Here is a 22,660-nt window from a genome sequence, read left to right on the forward strand (position 1 = left end):
GCAGCGCGCGCCCATCTCCCCCCGTTGCCAAGGAAGACGAGGAGATTCCTGGCCAATCCCCCACGTAAGTATGTGCCATCTCCCCCCGTTGCCAAGGAAGACGAGGAGCGCGCGCATGTGGACGGACGGCGGTCAACGGAATTCAGGGTCGCTTATAAAGTGCATTCGCACTTAAAAGAAAAGAAGACCACGGACGAGACAAGTGCCCGCTCCCTATTGGCTTCATTCAGCAGAAAACATCTGGCTGCCTATGGACACTTTTGTTCTTATAACCTTTGCCTAAAAAAAGGTTCCGAAACGAAGTCTCACTGCCACACACAAAATACACGAGGTAGAATCCACGGGAAAATAAAAAAAAAATATGAAAGGGAAAGCGCATGTGCGGCCGCAGAAAAAACAACCGTATGTAATTTGACTATGTGATGACTAGAGACTGGATTTTTAGGCATTAAAAAGCGCGTTTTAGGCGGTTAAAATAGGTAGGCAAAAACTACGCTTTATGCCTCCAACGTCGTAAATATAAGCACCTTAATATGTGAATAATTTCAAACGAGGATGTGTGCGACCGGTATCTATGATACCTAAACCAAAATTGTTTTTGACGGCGCAAAGACGCAAACAGTTGAACATAGCCGTTCAATTGTACCATAAAACTTCTGGACTAACCATTGGCCGAATGCAACAAGCGTACTGCTCACATTCGTGTTGATTGGCCCCGGTCACTTACGCGAGCGTCGCATAAAATGAAACCGGCATGAAAAAGAATTCTTGAGAGCTGGGAAGACTGATTTAAAAAAAAGCTTCTTTATGTCTGCCCGACTCAATTTAATTGTGACACAACAAAAGCAGACACGAATAATAAACTCGAGATACGACGATTTATCAAGCAATTAACATGCTCTTATATGAGGGCTGCTAGGCATAACTCTAGCAATTTTCTCATATACATTGATATTATCCGAATTCTTCGGGGAAGACGTCCCAAACATGGCGAAACACACTTCCCCACATTTAAAGAGCGTTTTTAGAAGGTGTTTAGCGGCCGAACAGTTCTTTGGTGAGAAAGCGTGTCTTAGAGCCCGTCGGCAGTGTCCATTTTAAGGCGTAAGGAAATGTAGCTTCATGGTGATGTTTCGCCGTTGGCTCTTCAGTATAGGAATGATCTGCTAAGAATGCCGTGTTCTATGCTCATCCATTGCGTTTAAAATAGAGTTCGATTTGAGTGCGCTTCTAGAAACGAGGATGCATGCGACTGCGCATGTTTGAAGAAATCTGTTTGTAGAGAACGCGCAACGTGGCCTAAGAATCACTGTGAAAATTGCGGAAACGAAACAACTATACCGTCACCTCCAGATACCTGGATTCAAAATTGGGCCTCTTGTCACTGCGTCCCATTCCACTGCGGCTAGCGGTGGTTTTCCAGGAGTTTCTTGAACTAGCGGACTAGGTTGAACCCAATACAGTTACGAACAGTGAACGCTATAGCTGTTCCATAACACGAATCACGATCTCAAACAGCACTCGAAAGCGAAACTTGAAGCTAAATAATGTTCATATAGGCGCTGATTTTGAAAATAGGCACATTTAGGCACAACGCTAAAACAGGCATTTATAGGTTCTATGAAAGCACCATAAAAGCCCTTCTTAACTTCTAATTCATACTCGTGTATAAAAATGGCGTGATATGAGCTCAAAGAAAAAAAAATAGACATTTGCCTAAAATCCGGTCTCTTGTGATGATCACGTGGAATTATGGAATCGTATTTTGGCGTGAGGAAAATTTCATTAAGCTGCAAATGTTTCAGCGTTCGCAAATCTTAGCAATTTCATGGGGGCAGCATACCCCCGTTTTATTTATTCTGTGTACCTGTGCGTCTGTGTGTGAGAGGCTCAATTTTGTCCGCAATAGCTTGCCGGCAGAGTCTCCGGCCGAGTAACACCTCTTCACCTGAAGTTCCACCAGTGAAACATCGCCGCCACCGGGGTTGGTGTCCTCGGGGGCGCAAGGTGCATCGGCTCAGTAGGACTGACCGATTACGAAACCACGTTTCGTGGCCAAGACGCGGAGCCAGCGTGCAGTACACGCACCACACGTGGCTCGGCATACGAAGCATTGCGGCCAGCGCATTCCTTCGCAGTATATGCGGACGCTGTGCGTGCAGGGCCGCAGTAAACTTGCAAGGAAACCGGCGCTGTCCCGATCAAGGTGTCGATCGCCGGATTGGGCCCGGCGTTTTCTAACGGGTTTACGAGCGGGTACGGCGAATGGAGCCTCTTCGGAAGGGCTGATAGAGATAAAATTTAATAACGACAGGGAGGTCGGCCCAGTGTGTAGGCGGTCCCCGCTGCGCAAAAGAATGAGCAGGCCTGGGTTGGACAGTGCGATTCATGAAGGTGGGCACCCGATAAGGGCGTGAGAACTCCCGTCGACTCCGAAGATTCACGGCCGGGATAAAATGGATTATTCCCGGCGCCTTCTGGCCACACTCTTGCTCGGTCGTAACAAAACCTAGAACACATCGCGGGGGGAGAGACTCAGGGCGGAAGGTTTACCCAAAGTAGAAGAGGTCAGACTATGGACCTTTTCAATTTCTTCGTCCTTCAAGCAGCCATTTTTTATTGGGCTGTGCAAGCGCCCATTTAATTGGCGCAGTCGACAGGATCGCCTAACTGCGCATCACGGCCCCGACCGTGCTAAGATGTTATCAAGGTTTGAAGAAAGAAAGGGTGAATAGGACACAAGCACTGAGCCTGCTACTCCCACTGGGACATGCTGGGAGATAAGGATATCAAGTTCGGACTCGCTTTAACAACTTACGTGAGGCTGTGTACTTTACGGCAGGTCACGGCTTTGCAAAAAGAATGCAGTGCTACGCCATAACAAAAAGAAGTTCTTCTGATACCGTTTTTTTTTATAACAGCAACGTTGCAGTACCCTTATCGGTTGCACTTATCACTCAAGCGATCAATACACCAGAAGGGGAAAGGCTTGAAGTCAGCTTGACGATAAGTTTAGTACGTGTGTTCGCCGCAGCCTTCGGTATTGGTGGTCATAGATAGAGACATTTATATCCAATGCGCTTGCGAGGCCTATTCGTTATGCGTGTAAAGATGCGATTCAGGACGCGTTTTACGAGACAGGATCTGTTCCACGAGGCGTTTGTGTTCGAACGCGCTTTATGTATAACGCTCTGTTACGAAGCTCGATGTCAGATCGCCCACTTTCAGCGTTACACTCGTCGTTCGTGGTGGGCTAGAATTCCAATGGCGTTGCTGTGATGACACCCAGCGCTGCATTGTGCATGCGTCAGTGCGACGCCTGCATAATTGAAAAGCAGAGGGGCCAGTTCCGCTGCCACGTGCACAAGGAGTCCCGCGTGGTGTAACGACTCCGGGAGACGACGCGAGCGTGCGCTATGCATCGGAATGCGAGCTCATTCGAGTGGCCGGGTCTGTCCTTAGGCCGACGGACACGGCGTCCGTGACCTCGTTGGCCAGCGCGCCGTTCATCGCCCGGTTGGAGCGGTGACGTCACTCACGCCTCCTTCACTCCACGTTCGACCAGTCGAAGGACTGCGGGCCGCGCGTGTGCGATTCGTGCTGTCGCCGCGGTTCTGACGTTGCGCGCTTCAAAGCGTGACAACGCTTAAGCATTTCTGTCTATTTTGCGCGGGAGGGGAGGTGGGTTGCCGGGCTTTTTTTGCGTCTTCTCTCAGCTCTGTCTATGTGCGTGCGAGCAGGGAGAAATAGAGGAAAACCAGCTGACCTGGATGATGTTGCGACAGGAAACGTCGCTGGCTCGACCGGGAGTCGGGAAAACGTCGACACTGGGTGTGCGCGTTCATCAAAACTGATCCGAATTTATAACTCGCTGGGTACGGTCTTTTCCTCGTTTTCGCTCACGGCCCCGTGCCGGCATCGTTTTCAAACGTCCCATTTTTCGACTGCCATGTACACCTGTCACCGGGAACTTTTCTCAGGAGCCGACACCGTGCCTTCTTCGCACTTGTCCCCTCCTCTTACGGATTCGTTCCCGCCGCTGTCAGTTTTATTTTGGGGTCGTCACAGAATTCTCGGTTGGCCCGTTTGTCACCTGCATCGGAGGACATTTCTCCTCACTGGACGCCTTTTCCCCTGGTGAACTGTATTCCGCTTGTCTGAGAGTCGTGCCAACGACTGACGGCAACGGAAGCGTGCAGAGACGAAAAGAGAGAGAGAGAGAGAGAGAGAGAGAGAGAGAGAGAGAGAGAGAGAGAGAGAGAGAGAGAGAGAGAGAGAGAGAGAGAGAGAGAGAGAGAGAGAGAGAGAGAGAGAGAGAGAGAGAGAGAGAGAGAGAGAGAGAGAGAGAGAGAGAGAGAGAGAGAGAGAAGCAAGAAGAAAAAACAACGAAATGTGTATAGCAGGTAAGTCTGTACACAAGGCGCCCTGTGGCGATTTTGTCCGCTGCCCCCTCGGTGGCAGGGACTCCAGGTCGGGACGCCAGCATATCGAGGGCAATAAAATGCGGTGGTAATAAAATATCGAGGGTAATAAAATACGTTCTCACTCCGGCGGTTCTCAAATGATCAAAGCGAACGAAAAGGGGTCAGCCCATGCGAAATCCCCTATGGTGACGATTTCGGTAACGCATCCAGCACGTCCACCCGATCTCTTCATTCTCCCATCAGGGGTATCAATATCCTCACATAGCAATCTGCCACCAACGCTGGGCCGTACGCGCGAAAACTGCGGACAGCGGTTTAGAAGAAGGCGCACATGTGTACGATAAGGGGCATGCAGAATTCCCATTCTCGTTCCGTTCCTGTTGCTGCCTACGTAACTCGAACGAGTTGGCTCTATGATTTGGCGGTATGACTTGGGTGTAACCACGCTACACTGTAAAATTTACACCCTCTTTTGTCTTAACTAACACCCTTACACCATATCAAAAAACAAACGACAAAACACTTTGAAAGGGTGTAATGAATGATAAAACCCCCTTTAAAATGATGCATTATTGAGTATTTTTCTTGATTTAAGGGTGTTGTAAGCGACAAAACCACCTTACAGGGTGTTTTCCTTTCTTTTTTGCTGAGGTGTTTTTCTACGCCGCCCCTAATGGCGTAAATCGCTTTACAGTGTATGAGGTGTAACACCGCCAACCGGTACCCACTGGAAGAAGTACTCATTGCACATCAAGCTGCGGGTAATGTCACAAGGCCTCAAAGCCGGGTAATGTCACAAGGCCTCAAAGGCCTAGGCCTAATGGTGCATACCCAACAGTTGCATGCTAGCTGTCATTCCAGTTAAGGGATGAATACCCACCAGAGGGCGGCACTTACACCGCGGTGGTAAATGATGGGGTATACGTGGTCTGCGGAAAAGGAACAGAAAGTATGCGGCACATAGTGTTAGAATGCGAGGGTATCCATACAAATTTTCAAGGGGGAACTATTCGGCTTCCAGAAGCCCTAGGATTTAAGGGTAGCACCGAGGCAGTTAACTTCAACACTGTCGAGGCGACGAAAAGGAGATTAGAATGCTGGTGGACGAAAAGCAGAAAGGGGAATATTGCCTAGGACAGCTACCACCTGTAACGGAAAATTACCTTAGAAATACATCTGCTCTTCTTGCCTTTACAGCCAACAGCGGAAGGTCTTCTGATCGAGTCGGTGGGCCTGTTGCAAAATCAAATATGTTAGCGATAATTTAGAATTATGCATTTTAATATGAGCATATACAAGTCAGCATGTGGATTGGCAAAAACGTTTAAATCGTGATCTGGGGCGGGAAAAGTACTGTATTTATTATGTTCAATAATTCATAGAATTTTGTTACTGTCAGTGAATGTTAGTGTCAAACAAGTAGCAGTTACAAAGTGCACGGTCTAGACTAGCAACAATAGCATATAGGTTCCATACTTAGTGGCAGGACCTACGTACCGTCCTGGGGGTAGTAAAGTTCGTAACGAGTTAGTAAATACAACCCGTTCCTACCTTTTCACTAGCTTACTTACTTAAGAGTTAAGATCATGTTACGTGATAGAGAAATCACCGAAAAAGTGGCTGGAGACCCGCCACTGTTTCGTGTGCTTCCCTTAATATCTCGATTATTTGTTAGAGGGCTGCGATAAAACTGGTATTATTGTTCCCGGTAAAAAGCAGTATTGTGGGTTGATTCAAACTTCTATTTAGTGTTCATGGTCCATTTAACGCATGGCGCTGCTAGTTTCTTCCCGTATGCATTCATGACTTCCGAACCGTTGCGTGCAACGATAACAGGGGGGAAAGCCGTAAAGAGGCCTCGCCTCCAACCTCGCTTGAGGGGCGGCAGGGCTGATGCGCCGGCCTGTCGTGCCTTCAGCGGTCAAGAGGCAACAACCTCGATCGCTGCCGCGCGGTTTCGCCCAATTTGGTGCCGTGGATGAGTCCCTTTCAAGCAGGCTTGCTCGGGTGTCGTCGCTTAATTCGCGTTGTATTTAATTACCAACGCTCGCATTCCTGCTCGGCTCGCCTTCTTAAGAGAACGAGAGACTGTGAGATTGCTATTGGCAAATGTTCACAGACATCAAATGACACAGCCAGGAGTTTGCGTTCTCACCACTGACAGCCATAACAGCCACCGGAAGTTTTGATAAGCACATATACCCTTGTCTGCTTGGGCCATTCTTCGTCGTTTCGTGAATTCTTTCCACTGGAATTTGGGCTGACCGAAGTTCTTTTTATATATGTATATATATACTTCGTAACTCTATATATATACTTCGTAAGTTTCTGCCCCATAAATAAGGGGTGGAAGTGTGCACTGATTGCGTATAATTCATTTTCCTGGAATATTAGGGCCTAACCACTGCTTACAAGTATTTGGAATGCATTCCCGGACGCACCTCAATTCAATTGTTATCCCGGCTTCGTCTTTTGGTTTTTCGCTGGCGTATTAGATAATTACACTTCTCAGCCTTTGGGGGCATTTCGTTACCTTTACTAATGTCACCTATCTCACCACTTTGTTGTTTAACGATGTGATTTTCCATATTTTTGTGTAGTTTCGCCTTCTAAGGCAAATGAGGTAGGATAAGATGAAATGAGAATCCATGGCCTCGAGGCTTAGTGGATACAAAGCGAGTTCTAGCTCTATCCAGGAACCTAGTTTAGCATCCCGGATACAGTCTAGCAAGGAACAGTAGGCACGACCACGGAGCCACCGATGCTAATGAGTATCTCGCCGCAAATTTAGGCCTGCCGCCATCACATATTTAAGCGAAGCGTTCTAGGTCTCACTGATAGCGTCCGTAGCCCACCTCAAAACCCACTCAAGGAAAGCCAACTTACACCTGTAAAGCGTGCTCTGCCTCAGGTGTACTCTTTCACAGGTGAAGCCTGCTTTAGGTTTTCGTTTTTGTTAAACGAAAACAGGAATCCCTCACGAGACAGCTTCGCGTCCAATTAAGCATAGCCGTCGTTAGATGGAGCGGTGCATCATTTTTTTCTTCTTCGAATGCGCTCGTTTCCAGGCCATGACCATAATATATAGAGAAGTTCTGCAACAGTCCTGGCATCGGAGTATGTTGGGCATTTCGCATGTCCGCGGTAGTCCCCGTTGCATCCATGCATGTGGGCAGGAGCAAGGACCACTCCCAACCAGTGCTGCGGTCATCACCCTCGAGATGAGTTTTAAGCAATCGTTCCTGCTCCTTGAGTATTCGTGTGCGGGCTCCTGGCTCCCTCCTGGGCTGTCTTCCGGTTGCGAGAACGCCATTGTTTCCAACGGAAAGGCGCACAAGACGGCGAGCATGGCAGAAATAACCGGTCCAAGCCGACAAGTGCCTGCAGGCATCCAACCTCTCTAGTTTTATATACCGGGCTGCAACACAACGCGTTCTCTCGGGTACCTTGGGGCGTGATTTCGGAATGCGGACGAAGGCGTGCTACCTGCAGAAGCCGGGAGCAGCAACTCACCGCAAAATACTAGGCACGAAGAAAAGAGCACCCCGAGAAAACAGGAGATTACGACAGCGCAAAGAACAAAGAGCGGCCCGCGAGTTTGCCGAGGTAATGACCACTGTTGCTCGCATCGCCGAACTTTTTTTTGCTTTGTTTTGTTTCGTGTGCTGAGCAGGGTTTCTTTTTTCTTTGCCTTTTTGCTTACGTGGGAGGCATCTTTTTCGATGACAAGGGCGTTGTATACGCGAACTAGAGCCCGCCCCGGTGGACGGCACGTCCGTTAACCCTATTGGTAAAGAAGAGGCCCCCCATTTTTAAATACAGTAGAACCTCGTTATAACGGAGTAGTATCGGGGCAGAAAATTAGTTCGTTATAACTGATATTCGTTATAACAGTAGATGTAAAAATCGACTATAACAAATCGACATTCTGGCTCGCGCAAAAATGCTTGGTACAAAAATGCATGTTTTTGTGGCTACGAACCCGCTATAAACAAGGTAACCCTTACCTTTCTCCTTGTTGCATTTCGAGCTCAATGAACAGGAACATGAGTACGTGAAATTACAACAGAACAGAGTTCACTTGACGAAACAGTGCTGCGTCCTTATTTATTTGATGAAGGATGTGATCTTCGTCTGGTGGATACTGACAGCACTGAGCAGGATGAAGTTTTCCACAGTGTCCACGAACAAAAAGGTCTTTATACTTCTGCAGTTCAGGACTACGGGGGGGGGGGGGGGGGGCGTTCTAATTAGCTTCTCAGCCTCCTGGTCAAATCTTTCTTCGTTATATCCGATATCGCGCGCCTCTCGCGGTCTCAACTTTGTTATACAAGAATAAGTGTCATTGAAATAAAGCGTGACCAACCAAAGTCTGTATTTAGTTCGCAATAGCCGATAATTCACTATAACAGTGCTCGTTATAGCGAGGTTCAACTGCACGTGTTTTACGACGAAAGCTGCGTGCAGCGTTGCGTCCGCGTTAGTGTCCGAGATTGTTTAAAGACGTTCATACACTCGGAACCTAAAAAAAGCGCTGCCTTATAAAGAAGGCAGGTCACTAACTCTGCCTATCATCAAAGAACGACTACTGATGACTATTCTCTGCCGCTCAGTACGCGCCAACGAGGTGAGCACCCGCCAACGTTTACGCGGCTTTACTGCATACTCTCACCACAACGAAACAATAGAGAGTCTGTCGCCTTGAAAGCATGGAAGCGGGCTTTAGTGGCCGAGGAATTTTGTTCTAATCGCTCGGCCCTTGGCTCTTTCTCTTTTTCTAAATTGGTGCGTGGGCATGAATGGTGCTTTAGAACGAAGTTCACACGCATGCGTGTAAGGCATCGTGGGCCTTTCGGTGTTGCTTGATTCATTTGAGTCTTGAACTCTTCTCAAACGAAGCACCGAACGCCGGATGCCACGCTGTCTGAGAAATTGGGAAATTATGATGCCACACTTGATTCATAGAATTATGGCACTGTGTCCTCACAAGGGGAGTAAATATGGGAAAGGAAGGGTGTAAACGACGGGGACGAAAATAGTTATGACATTAGTTCAAGAGGACTGTGATTTGGACGAATTGGTGAACGTTCGTGATTGAAAATCAGCGAGGAAAAAACACTGCATAAAAAAGGAACGAGAGGTAGACAGGACAGCGAAAACCAGCGCGGAAAAAAAACACAGCACAAAAAAGGAACGAGAAGTAGACAGGACAACAAAAAAAGGAACGATTTCCCGCGCTGGTTTTCAATAATGATTCTCACATTAGAGAGCTATAGCAGAGCGCAAAACCGGTACCGGTACGGTACCCGATACACCTGCGCTTGCGTACAACCAATTTTTTCTCCTCTGCGCATGCGCAGTAGCACCGTTCGCCTACCGGGTACCGTACCGCGACCGATTCCTCGGTCTGCTATAACTTTCTATTAAGATGGCCAACGCGTACTTTGACCGTGGGGTGAGCGTGCTCGCTTGACCGTTCTGCGCGCACTTTGCTCACTTGTTGACAGGAAAGAAGCTTAGTGAATTTTGCGAATCAATGTTTCTTGTAAAATTCACAACACACCATTTATTCCGCAGCTTGAACGTCTTGGTGATCTCCTACAGGAGCACGGTCCGAGCTCTAGCCAATTTCACGGGGGACCTCACTAGTCGACTTGACGCCCGCACTGACACACGTGCCATTCTGCTAAGACAAGCAAAAAGTTTTTAGGGGCGAAGCCCCTTAGGGGCTGGGCTGTAGGCGTCTCCTGTCGTCGTCGTAATAGTCGTCTCATGTAGTCACGCGTACTAAAGCACCGGGAAACTCGTTTACGCCTCGCGCTAGAAGGTAACGCGTACTAAAAAAAACACCGGCACACTCGCTTACGCCTCGCGCTAGAGAGCTTTGTGCTTCAAAGACAATAGACTTTTACTGCAAAGCTGTGTACCTCTACCCCCCAACGGTTTCATCTCCGTTGGCAAAAACGCCAAGGTGCCAAAAATACACTTATACACTGCATGATTCGCCCATCCCCAGGTTTCGCGTTAGTGGAGATGGCGCGGGATTTTTTCGAAACCAAAGGGCTCAGGTAGAGGGCGTGGTGGACGTCTACAGGGCCTTCGCGACTTCCAGGGCGCGGGCGGTCGCCACCTCCTGGGCGACTAGGTCCCAGGGCCTGCTCCCAGTGGAGAGGTGTAGGGAGGCGTTTGGACGTTCACATAAAGTGTGACAGTGAGCGTTTAATGCGCCGCATGAGGTGGTGAGCAGTAAGAGCAAAGGAATGGATGTTGGTGTGAGTGCACGAGTAGTAGTAGTCTAGGGGTACAGGTGGTGCTGTAGGGTTGATTGTAGGGTTTGACGCACCGACGAAACGCAGGCGATGAGGCGCGCCGTAGAGTGAAAGGCTCCGGTTTTATTTTTACCAACTGGGGATCTTTAACGTGCGCCGAAATCTCGTGCTCAGGGGCGTTTCGGCAAAATTGGCACATTTAGTTGGGTGAGGACGCGTGCTGACTGTGTGGTCCGGCGCATCAACTGGCCCAGTCCGAACGATCGCAGCCGCGGCTGTCCCTCGCACGCCGCCGTCTTATCGCGCGTGCCCGTTCTCGCCTCTAATCGGACGCCGATCGGAAGGGCACCGCTGGAGGGACGGAAGAGGCCCTGTGTGTGTCGTGGAACGGGGCCAGCGAGGCAGCTTCTGGTGTTCGTGGTGGGCCGTATTATGCATGGGCCGGTCCGAACGCATCTCGCGGTGGCGGATAAATTGTGGCACACATTCGCATGTCCCGGATTCCCCGCGTGCGCTCTTCTGTGCAGCCGACGGAGTGATAGAGAGCGTGCGTCTGCGGGCGCATTTGGCATGCGTACGGGGAAAGGTGGTGCGAAGAAGAGGCGCATGGACGGCGGTCGGGTTTTTCAAAAAGGGGCACGACGGGCTCAGTACAGCATGCTGTTTGGCTAGTTCGTGTTGCAACTTAACGAAAAAAAAAACTGCGCGGAAAGGAGAGGCCTATAAGGTGACAGGGTGGGTACAGGCTCACAACTTAAATTTATTGGAAGGATGATCATAAGGTTAACGATCCACAGGTGATCAAAATTAGTCCGGAGAAGAGCTCCACTACGGCGCGCCTCATCACCTGCGTTGCGGTGGTGCGTTAAACCCTGCAATCAATCAATCAAGACGATCATAAATATATACCGCGTACTGCACCTGCACACAAGGCAGCCGGTTTTTGTCAGTGCATCATTCTGCTCATTCTCGTACGAAGTGACGGAAGTATCGCTAAGGCCGGGTTCAGGCTATTTATTTATTTATTTATTTATTTATTTATTTATTTATTTATTTATTTATTTATTTATTTATTTATTTATTTATTTATTTATTTATTTATTTATTTATTTATTTATTTATTTATTTATTATTTATTTATTTATTTATTTATTTATTTATTTATTTATTTATTTATTTATTTATTTATTTATTTATTTATTTATTTATTTATTTATTTATTTATTTATTTATTTATTTATTTATTTATTTATTTATTTATTTATTTATTTATTTATTTATTTATTTATTTATTTATTTATTTATTTATTTATTTATTTATTTATTTATTTATTTATTTATTTATTTATTTATTTATTTATTTATTTATTTATTTATTTATTTATTTATTTATTTATTTATTTATTTATTTATTTATTTATTTATTTATTTATTTATTTATTTATTTATTTATTTATTTATTTATTTATTTATTTATTTATTTATTTATTTATTTATTTATTTATTTATTTATTTATTTATTTATTTATTTATTTATTTATTTATTTATTTATTTATTTATTTATTTATTTATTTATTTATTTATTTATTTATTTATTTATTTATTTATTTATTTATTTATTTATTTATTTATTTATTTATTTATTTATTTATTTATTTATTTATTTATTTATTTATTTATTTATTTATTTATTTATTTATTTATTTATTTATTTATTTATTTATTTATTTATTTATTTATTTATTTATTTATTTATTTATTTATTTATTTATTTATTTATTTATTTATTTATTTATTTATTTACACAATACTGCAGGCCCAGTGAAGGGCCCAAGCAGGCGGGACGTAATTACAAACCATGTATAATATGGACAACACAAGTTCAAAAACACGAAAAGCGCAACGATTAAGGACATAACTCAAACAACCAACAGTAAAGAAATTTAACACAATCAGAATACAGGTCAAAATTCAATATGGTCAATTGAGTCTATGCTATTTGCGAATGCTGCTGGGAATTGGTTCCAATTGGTCACAGTCCACGGAAAAAAGGAGTATTTGAAAATATTAGTTCTAGCATTGAAGGGCGTTAGAGAGTCGGCGTGCCGGTGTCGTGCTGTTGCCGCAACGGCCGTAATAACTTTCAAGAATGACGTCATTTCACGTCTCAGACAACCGAACTACGTGATATGCCGGTTTTTACGTCCTTTACGTCCGTAGATCACGATATGGCTTTTGCGTCGGTAGTCTGAACATAGCCTAACACAATTTTTACGGTTCGCGTGGCACACCATACCGGGTTGCATGTGTGCCCGCCGCACCAGATTCCCGTATAGTCATTTCTCCACAGCAACGGACAGATTATAGTTCTGGACAGTGTAAAGCAAAAACTACTATTCGACGAAATGATAAAGCGTCATTCTAAATGTTGCAGCGTCTAAAATTCAGACCGGTAAAAAGAGAAGGCGCATTCGTCAATCAATCAATCAATCAATCAATCAATCAATCAATCAATCAATCAATCAATCAATATATACTCCCAATGTATGCTCCCAACTTTGGAAGGATGTGATGACGATCCGTCATTGCGTGCGCATGGGCGTAATTCTGCTTGGAGGCGGGCGTACTCCGCATTGTCCGGTAACAATAGCATTCCCCTCATGTCGACATGTGGGGTTTTTTCCTGCAGGTACATTTTCAATGAGCAACACATGTCGTCACGCCGCCGGCTAGCAAGGAGCATGATGAACGTTTTCTTAGCACAGCTGGATCGTAAAATATGACATCCATGACAAGGAATGTCCGCATGTACAGTCGAACACGGATATATCGAACTCCAAAGGGATCGCGAAATAGTTCGATATATGAAAAATTCGATATAAAAAATATGGGCTCTGAGACCTCAGCTGTGGCGGACGGCCACTTACCGATCGGCGCATTCAAGAGTGACAACTAATTCCCCACTAACGACGCAACAGGATGCTTTATTTGCGTGAAAAGAAATTGTTGATCTTGGCGTGATTATTCGTCCTGTACATGGAAATAAAGACGCTGGTCTCGATAATCTCGAGGCTATCCAGGTGTGACAGCCCAGTTCCTCCCATGTCGCCGCAACTACGTAGAATCTAGCTGAACACAGCCGCCAGTTCACCGGCGGAGTACGATCGTGTAGCCGCATCCTCGTCCGGACGATCTTCACCACTCGAGCTATCAGCCTGGGTTCCTTCAACCGCAGCTACGATATCCTCGTCACCGACGCTCGCAACAGCCTAAACATTGCTGTCAGCATGCACGAAGTCGCCAGCAGACAGTCCGGCTGGAACAGCAGCCGGCAAAATTGACGACAACTCGCAAAACGTGTCGTCCATGCCCTATTCGTCGTCGTCGCCATCTTCGCAAGCTTCCGAATGTTCGGCCGTCACGAAGCCTGCCTTCCGGAAGCAGGTTGCCACGCTCTGCTTTACGCTGTTCCAGGCACCCGTCATCATGTGTATGACCAACAGCTGGTCAACTTTAAGCTCGGTGCCCACATGGAGTTTCATCAAATGCCTATCGAGGAGTCGCCTCCTGTACCCAACCTTGAACGACTGAGTCGAGCGGTCGAGCGGCTGCAGCCTGGCTGTTCTGTTCGGAGTCAGAAGCTTGAGCTCGATGTTGTCGAGCTCGCAGGTGGTTTGGTTGGCCGAGCAGTTATCCATGAGAAGGCAAGCGTGACGCTCCGACGCCCCGGCTTCTGTCCCTGTTGGATTTCGGCGAAGGCACTAAGCGACCGCGGAAATCGGGGGTGCAGCGACCGCCGAAGAGCACCTTCCAGCTTTGGCGGTGTTCGATATACCAAATGTCGGGAAAAATACCGTTCGATATAAACGTACGAATTCCTATACTTTTACACAGAATTTTCAAGGGGATAATTCATGAGTTCGATATAGACAATAATTCGATATACCCGTGTTCGATATATCCGTGTTCGACTGTATATATGTTACACGCCACGGTTCATGGTTACTGCAATGAACAACTTCCCATGTTAGTTGTAGAGGAACCGGGTGACCCAACAAAGATCGCACGATGATTCCGCTGCACCTCACATACGTGAGTCCTGGTTAGTTGAGCGTGAGCACTACCCAGTTTCTCAGGGAAGCCTGTGGTGGATTAAGAAGTTGAACGGGGCAGTTTCCTGCTGACGCACTTCAAGATCCTGATACCCTCGTGCTGGGTACGTCATCCAGCGGAACAGGGGCAGTGCCTTCTCAAGACGGCGCGTGAAAAGCAAAATGAGCGTTCTTGCCGAGTCCCACTTTGGAGGAACACTGCAATGTCTGTCTCTTATTCCATAAGAAGCTCTGTCATCCTAGACAACTTAGGGTGGCAAACATTATGCTCGCGAAGAAAAATTTGTAGATTAAAGCTTCTCTATAACATTAGGATAGGATCAACTGGAATTAACAAAAGTGCTTACTTATAAAAACGCCAAATTACGTATCGGCACGAAGAGACAATTCAGAAAAAATTAAACCGTACCAGTGCCGCACCAATGCATTTACGTATTCCTTCTTTCCCAATTCAATTACCGATTGGAGCATGCTCACGAACGAAATTGCCCGATCACTGAATGTTTTGACTGCTATTGAAAGTGTTTCTTGAATGCTAACATTTGGTTTTATTGCTTTTGACCGTATATTGTTGCTATGTTCTGAATTATGTTCTGTTGCTATGTTCTGCTGTGTTCTGATTACCGAGACAAACCTGTATTCCCATTCTATAGCTTGGATTTGTATGATTACTTGTTGTTGTTGTGATTAGTAATTAACCCCCCTACAAAAATGCCCAATGGGCGCTGTAGGTATAAATAAAATAAAAATTAAAAAGTCTACCCCGATTATTGCGCAGATGCCCTGAGGAGCCCCGGTGCCCGTCCTCCGGCCGCCCATGGGCAACTCGCACTCGCAGGCCGCCGACGAGCGGCCTCGGGCGTCCTCCGTGTTGTCGTCGTCCCGCAGCGGCGGGAGCGGCAGCAACGGCGGAGTCGCCGGCAGCAGTGGCAACGGCGTCCTGCGCGGCAACAAGCGGCTGGCCAGCAAGTTCGCCAGCCCCGGCAACCGTGTGCTGCCCCAGCCCGCCCTCGAGGGTGGTGTGCGCCTGCTCAAGACCACGCAGAACGGACACATCCTGCACAGCGGCGGCACCATCAGCGGCCGCCGGCTCATCAGCCAGAACTCGGACGTTCAGGTGAGGATAGCTCTTCCTGTTCCCTCGATTTTATACCGGGCACACAATAATAAAGCTGTCTCTCTCTCTCTCTCTCTCTCTCTCTCTCTCTCTCTCTCTCTCTCTCTCTCTCTCTCTCTCTCTCTCTCTCATAGCTGCGCTTCTCGTACTTTGGCACGCGAGGAGAGTGGATTTAAGTACGCACGCTGCCGGGTGAACTTGCATTTCCCTGCAGTGTCGGCCACAGTGGCTGTTGTTGCCAGAACATGCGCTCTTTGCGGGCGCCGCAATAACCGCACCGCAGGCACCCTTTCACACCTGTGGCCCACACGCATATGCGGCTGCAGTGTGTGCTTTCACACAAAAAGTAAGCTCGCTAGGCAAGTAGCACACAAGCCATTCGCAGTGACTCCCCACTTTCCTTCAAGACCACGTCAAGTTGGTCACTCATCAGTGCTTCTTACTGAGAAGAAAGTTATAGCCTCTATAACAAAACTTATGTCAGCGACATCTGTTGAGAGCACAATAAAGTTCCGGGTCTCTCAGGTGGAGCGCATGCATCCTGTGCAGCATCTGCATCGCATTTCCCTATGAAAACTTTATACTGGTGAGCCCGATAGATCGCGCTTCCTTCGGACTTGTTCCGCGAGAGTTGGCAGGTAAGTGTCGTCTACGAACGTACGTGCACTTTCGCTTGTCCAACGCTGCATTCACGCTTCCTGCAGCTTGCTGTCCAGTGGTATGCGATGCTACACTTTCTAATCATTCGCTTGGCTGGCTTTCCAGCCGGTAGCCATGGAGCAATGTTTCCGTGTACGGGTTGAAAACAACAGGTGAAAAGCGGAAGAGAACATGGGATCAAGCAAATCGTCAGTTTGCACAACTCATTAAGATGTTCAAACTGCCTTCAGAGCAGCAACAGCGTCTCTGGTACCGCACAGGGAAGACGCGTGGTGTACGAAAGCCGTGTGAGCCTAAAGATAGACCGAAGATAGAGAGACGATATGCTTAGGAAAGTTAGACAGCACATGGGCACCTTGCGTGCAATGCCAAGTGCTCATAAACTTGACGTGCCGGTGTCGATGGTGCCCGCGGCGCAGGTATGACGCTTCCCCTCGAAAAAAGTGCGCGAACAAGCAGTCAAAAAGTTGCAATCTCTGCTCCGTGATGCGTATAGGCGCCATAATGAAGGTGGTGGTTCAACATAAATGATGTAGAGAGGTTCTTGCAGGAAAATTTTACGAAGTTTTCGCTGTTCTCTAAAAAAATTCTTGGCACACACGTCATTGACCGTGCAGCCTATCGACTGGGCCAATACCGTTGATACGTTCAAAAGGTGTTTCAGGGCCCCTTTAAGGCTGTGGGCTGCTTGTAAAAAAATAAGAGAGCACGTGGCTTAGGCAGTCGACACGACCATCATAAGAAAGGATAGAGGGGGGATGGTTGGAGTCTTGAATGGATACCCGTCATCACCTGCACCTTGGCAGTGCACACATGGGTTCACGTTGTGCCCTTCCTAATGTATCCGAACGTTTTCTCCATCCGTGCGGCATGCAGGACAACCCTGACCTGCTGCGCATCCTGCAGCAGAGGCGCTCCATGTCCGACATTGGCGGAGGCGACGACTCCGAGCTGGGCCAGTTGCAGCAGGGTCGAAGGGCACACAGCGACCCGGACATCGCTCGCAGCGTGGTCGACGACGAGGACGATGAAGAAGAGGAGGACGAAGGTCGGTCGCGTGTGCTTGTTGAGCACCCTTTTCTCGTTGGACAATTCCTCGGACAATCAATGAGTTATGTTTATTACAGCAATCATTTATTTATTTATTTATTTATTTATTTATTTATTTATTTATTTATTTATTTATTTATTTATTTATTTATTTATTTATTTATTTATTTATTTATTTATTTATTTATTTATTTATTTATTTATTTATTTATTTATTTATTTATTTATTTATTTATTTATTTATTTATTTATTTATTTATTTATTTATTTATTTATTTATTTATTTATTTATTTATTTATTTATTTATTTATTATCAAGGCCATTCATTACAGAGAGGAGTGGTGAAAAACGTTTTAAAAACAACAGAACAAAATGGAGCAAGATCAAAACGGGTACGCGTGTAAGGTCATCTCGAAGTTAGTTGAGTCGATGATTGTGGCGATGGAAGCAGGTAGGTGGTCCCAATCCGAGCTTGTTGTGGGCACTAATGAGTTAAAATGAAGGTTTGTCCGACTGCTCGGAATTCCAACTTTGAAGTGATGATCGCTGCGGGATCATCGTCGTCAACAGCCTATTTAGGTCCACTGCAGGTCCCATTTACATCCCATTTATGTCCCATTGACAGCCTATTTAGGTCCCATTGACCTCTACCCGCTTCTGTCTTGCGCTGCCCGATTCCAGTCTTTGCCTCCGAATTTTCTTATTTCGTCTCTCCAGCGAGTTAATGGCCTTCCCCTTTTTCTCGTTTATTATGTCTATGTGGAACAAAGATCATCAATATGCCAAGAGTCAGTGCCCTTTGGCGATGCCTTTGCACAAAAAATCGTTTCAAACTTCTAATCAGTGAACGTGCGACCATTTCAAGCGACACGGGAATGTACAAAGGGGGCGAACTAGTGCCGGCTAATTACTGTTGCGGAATCCTCTTTATCGCCCTTTCAATTTTCATGTAAAATGAAGCTAACCCACTTCATGAAAATCCTGATCCCGGCTTGTGGTTAAGGACATATATATCTGAACGTTATAATTCGAGATTAGCGCTCTAAACTGCGCACCTAAGGGCCGATGCGTATATCTCGAGTTGTATACTTTTTTTAAGATATTTATTTAATTCCCACCTACCGTGCTTTTGTCGTTATGGCTAAAATTTCACGCGCCCCTTAAAAAATTATACTCATGCACAATTTTATTCTTATTATACATTACGTATTTTTGCATATCCTTGAATATACAGTTTCAATATACATTTACAAATAATACTCATTTAATACTCATTAAATAAATTTAGTACTCATTATTCACGGTCCATTTAAATGGGCACTTTGTTTCCTGCAACCGCTCACTTTAAAAGCAAAAATCAGCCATGGAAAAAAAGTGCGGAATAATTTTGTTACAAAAAGCGAAAGATCACTAGTACACGTTGTAACAGCATGAAATATGTAAATTACAAGCCTTGAAAAGTTTCATGCCAATGTAACCAGTTCCGCTCGAGATTGTGTCTTTATTTGTACATAGTCAGCCCCAATCGATTCGATTTGACGTTCAGAGGGCACGAAGAAACTTGGCAACCAAGACAACACATCACCTATCACAACTGCTGTTTTGACCAATACTTCACTACGATGCTGCAATGAAACAAAAAAGGGGGAAATATATTAAACATTTTTTCTCTAGACCAGCAAATCATGCAGTAAGTAACTGTCGCCTCGTTGTTTCTTATTCCACCTGCTGTTGGTCCTTCCAGGTATCACAGGACGCAGCCTCATCGCAATCAGTCCCAGCAAGGCTAAGATAAAGTCCAGGAAGAAAGCCAAGGCGCCTGAGCCGCCCCAGCAGCAGCCTCCCAACAACGTTTCCCGGGACCCGGAGAGGCCCCCAAGTGGCCGCTCCACAGAGGAAGCGGGAAAGACCGTTTTCTCCAAGTTCAAAGGACGCCGCAGCGAAGGCAAGTCGCCTGCACCCACGCCTCCACCGCCGCCACCGCCTCCGGACTACAACTCGGACGACAACGTGGTCTTCCGACCGGGCAGCAGCTATGAGAAGAACAGGAGAAACGTCGACAAGTGGAGGCTTTCCAAGGGCGAATCGATGAAGGCCGATAAGACGGGCCATAAAAAGACCACTTCCTCAAGCGACGGCCCGGCCAGGGCGGAGCCTACAGCGGGGCTCGCCAAAGACTTCAAAGAGGAGCTCCTGGCCGTTGCAAAGCGGAGAGCCTCCAACGGTTTCGCCCACAAAGTAGCGGAGGAAAACGGCCACGGGTCTAAGACTCCGCCGGTTTGCAACGGCGACGCAAAGAGCCCCAAGTCTATGCCCAAGAAGCAGTACTACTTCTCCAATTTCGATGCATTGAAACTCAAGGATGGTCCCGTGCCCAACGGGAAAGTCAAGAGGGTCGCCGAAAAAGGGACGCCTAAGCGCGAGAACGCAGCGCTGACTCCGCGAAGTCTAGCCGCAATCGACGACCACTCTCAGGGAGAGTCAAAGGTAATCGAGTACATCCTAAACGACTCAAGCCGTATGCGGGACAACTGCTTTGCTGTCGATCAGGACCCCGAAGACTACATCCAGGCCAATCGAAAGGTCGAAAACAGGCAGCGCAACAACCGTAGTCCCGTGCCAGCTTGGCCAAAGTCTCAATGGCCCCTTGACAACCTCAGCGGTGGTGGCACATCGTCCAAGTCATCTTTGTCCAGCGGCTCAGACCAGGACCTTAATGTCAACATCCAGCTGAGGCCGACATTGCCTAGGAAACAAATGGACATACCTCGCTTCTCCCCCACCGATGCGTGGAGGTCACTGTGGGCCGCCGACAGTCCTCAACCTCGAAGAAATGAGAGATTGAGGTCTGAAGCGAGCACCGATGATGGCGATGTCCTGGAAGACCAGATAAGGAGAGTAAGTCGTGTTATGGCACCTAGAAGAGTTATGGCTGACCGCTGCGGGGACTCTGGTATTTCCCCCGATGCCGGCAGCCCGCTATTCATACACGATGCTGTCGACGGGGCACTGTTTGCTCCTGGCAGACGGTCAGAAGGTGTGGGAAGGGCGTCCCCGCCGGACGGAGTCCGTGACGACCAGTGGGTACCGAAAGAAGACCTCATGGATGACTCAGACTCGGGAAGTGTGGGCCCGACGACATCGGGGCCCCAGGAGAAGCCTGCGCATGGCATGCTTGGTCTCCAGGCCAAGTTTACCATGCCAGCCAACATGTTCCTCCCCTGGTCTACACCGTCGGCAACACTGAGGACGGAGGATTCTTCGGACCAGAGCAGCAGACCGAGGGGACGGCTACGAAAGAACCCGCGCCTCACGCCCACCAGTGAGAACTTCAACAGCCTACGCAATTTGCGAAAGGCACTGGGCCTCCGCAGCCGCGACTTCCTGGCCGACCGGCAGCAGGGGATCGACTCGAACTGGTCTCTCAGCAGGAGTGCTCCCAATTCGCTCAACATCGTGGGAGACATCGACGTACACAGATCCCCCGAGGAGCCAGTCACTCCAGAGGCAGAAGAAAAGCCGGTCGAGAATTCGACGTGGCGTGAAGAATCCAAAAGTGAGTCCGCAAGGCGAACGTCTTCCTTCAGCTTCTCGAGAGAAGGGCACGTCATGTACCTGCCTGAGTATGAGGTGCGCACAGGCTCCGGCAGCAAGCCTCCTAGCAGCCGGCCTTCCCGATTCGAACACAAAAAGGCCAAGAAGTTCTCTTACATGAGCACGGTTAGGAAGGAAGAGCGGAAGAAGTTGGAAGAGCGTCTTGCGCAGGAAGTGGCGGAGAAAGAGAGGCTTCGCGAGAAGGAGATCCGCTGGATGAACCGAGTGGAGGAGGAGTTCCGGAAGCAAAGGGACAAGGAGAAGCTGGACATACGGCATCAGCTGCGCATCCTCAACCTGGAGTCCAAGAAGGCCGAACACCAAGAGAACGGCGACCTTGTCAACGGAGACGAATCGTCCTGGAACGGCCACAAGGGCGCGTCCAGCAACGGCATGGCCAAGTGGCTGCGGCAGCGCGACTCGGGCCACGCGATGAACGGAGGAGACCCGCGGAACTTCAGCCCACCGCGGCCGGAACCTGAGGGTGGCCGGTCGTCGGGAGACGAGTGCCGCAATTCGCTGGAAAACTACAGCCCTACCGTAGTGCCCGAGCCGGAGCGGAAGGTGGCGCCAGCGAAGAAGCGCATCTACGACCAGATATCGCGCGTCATGCAGCGCGGCAGCGACAGCAGCGAGAAGTGCAACGGCCGCGCGGCGGACGACAGGCGGTCCCTCTCACCCTCCTCGCAGGCTGGAGGCCGCCCAGGGAGGAACCGCAGTTCCAGCCCGACGAGGCGGAGGAGCTCGTCGTACGACGACCGCAAGGTGGACCACGCCATGAGCGTCTTCCGCAAGGAGGCGCTGCAGAGGACCAGCAGCGGGAGGACGTACGAGTCGCACTCCAACTACATCTACAGCGTGCACCAGAAGAAGACAGACGTGCCAAAGGAAGGGAGGTACCGCTCCCTCGAGGACTCCGACAGCATGAGTGACGAGGTGCAGCGCTCGAGGGCTGACGCGAGGCAGAGGCTGCCCTCCGGTGACGTGAAGTGTGGCGGCTCGAAACCGCTATTGACTGTTCAGCCGTTTAGCGCCAACAAGGCGTACCGGCCCGTGCCCTTTCGACTGAGGCAGCAGCAGCAGCTCGAAGCACGGCCCAACAGATAGACGGAGGTGAGCCCTTGAAGAAAGCTTCACTTGTCTCTTGAGAAAACGGCAGGCTCGCACGAGCCGTTTGTTGCATTCTCCCGGCAATAACCTTCGCAAGCAGAGGCTGTCAAATAACTGCGTGCATAAGCTGACGTGCTCAATCGTCGTGTGTTGCGTCGTCTAGTCAGTGCACTGCTACCGATAAGGTATTCACCTTGTGACACAGGGAATAAGGAACTGATGAAAGCTGCGGAGCGCAACTCGGATATGAAAACATGTTTTAATGCTTATGGGACCCGGGGCAACTGCCCACTTCACGTCGGGACTTCAATGCCACTATCTG

General features: G+C 47.9%; 1 protein-coding gene across 4 annotated transcripts in view; it reads left to right on the forward strand.

Moving 5' to 3' along the window:
• Positions 1–22,660, forward strand: part of LOC144162881 (uncharacterized) — a 118,259-nt gene that overhangs the window by 90,092 nt on the left and 5,507 nt on the right. For all 4 annotated transcript variants that reach the window (XR_013320787.1, XR_013320789.1, XR_013320788.1 and 1 more), the window contains 3 exons: positions 15,585–15,923; positions 17,460–17,631; positions 19,379–22,341. Coding sequence is in view for 1 of the 4 variants with exons in the window: in XM_077693597.1 (XP_077549723.1) it covers positions 15,624–15,923; positions 17,460–17,631; positions 19,379–22,335 (3,429 nt within the window). In the remaining 3 variants the exon portion in view is untranslated. The remainder of the gene's footprint in view (positions 1–15,584; positions 15,924–17,459; positions 17,632–19,378; positions 22,342–22,660) is intronic.

The sequence above is a fragment of the Haemaphysalis longicornis genome, unplaced genomic scaffold (genome assembly GCF_048455015.1).
Source record: "Haemaphysalis longicornis isolate Haplotype H1 unplaced genomic scaffold, Haemaphysalis longicornis Haplotype H1 scaffold_12, whole genome shotgun sequence".
Classification (NCBI taxonomy): Eukaryota; Metazoa; Arthropoda; class Arachnida; order Ixodida; family Ixodidae; genus Haemaphysalis; species Haemaphysalis longicornis.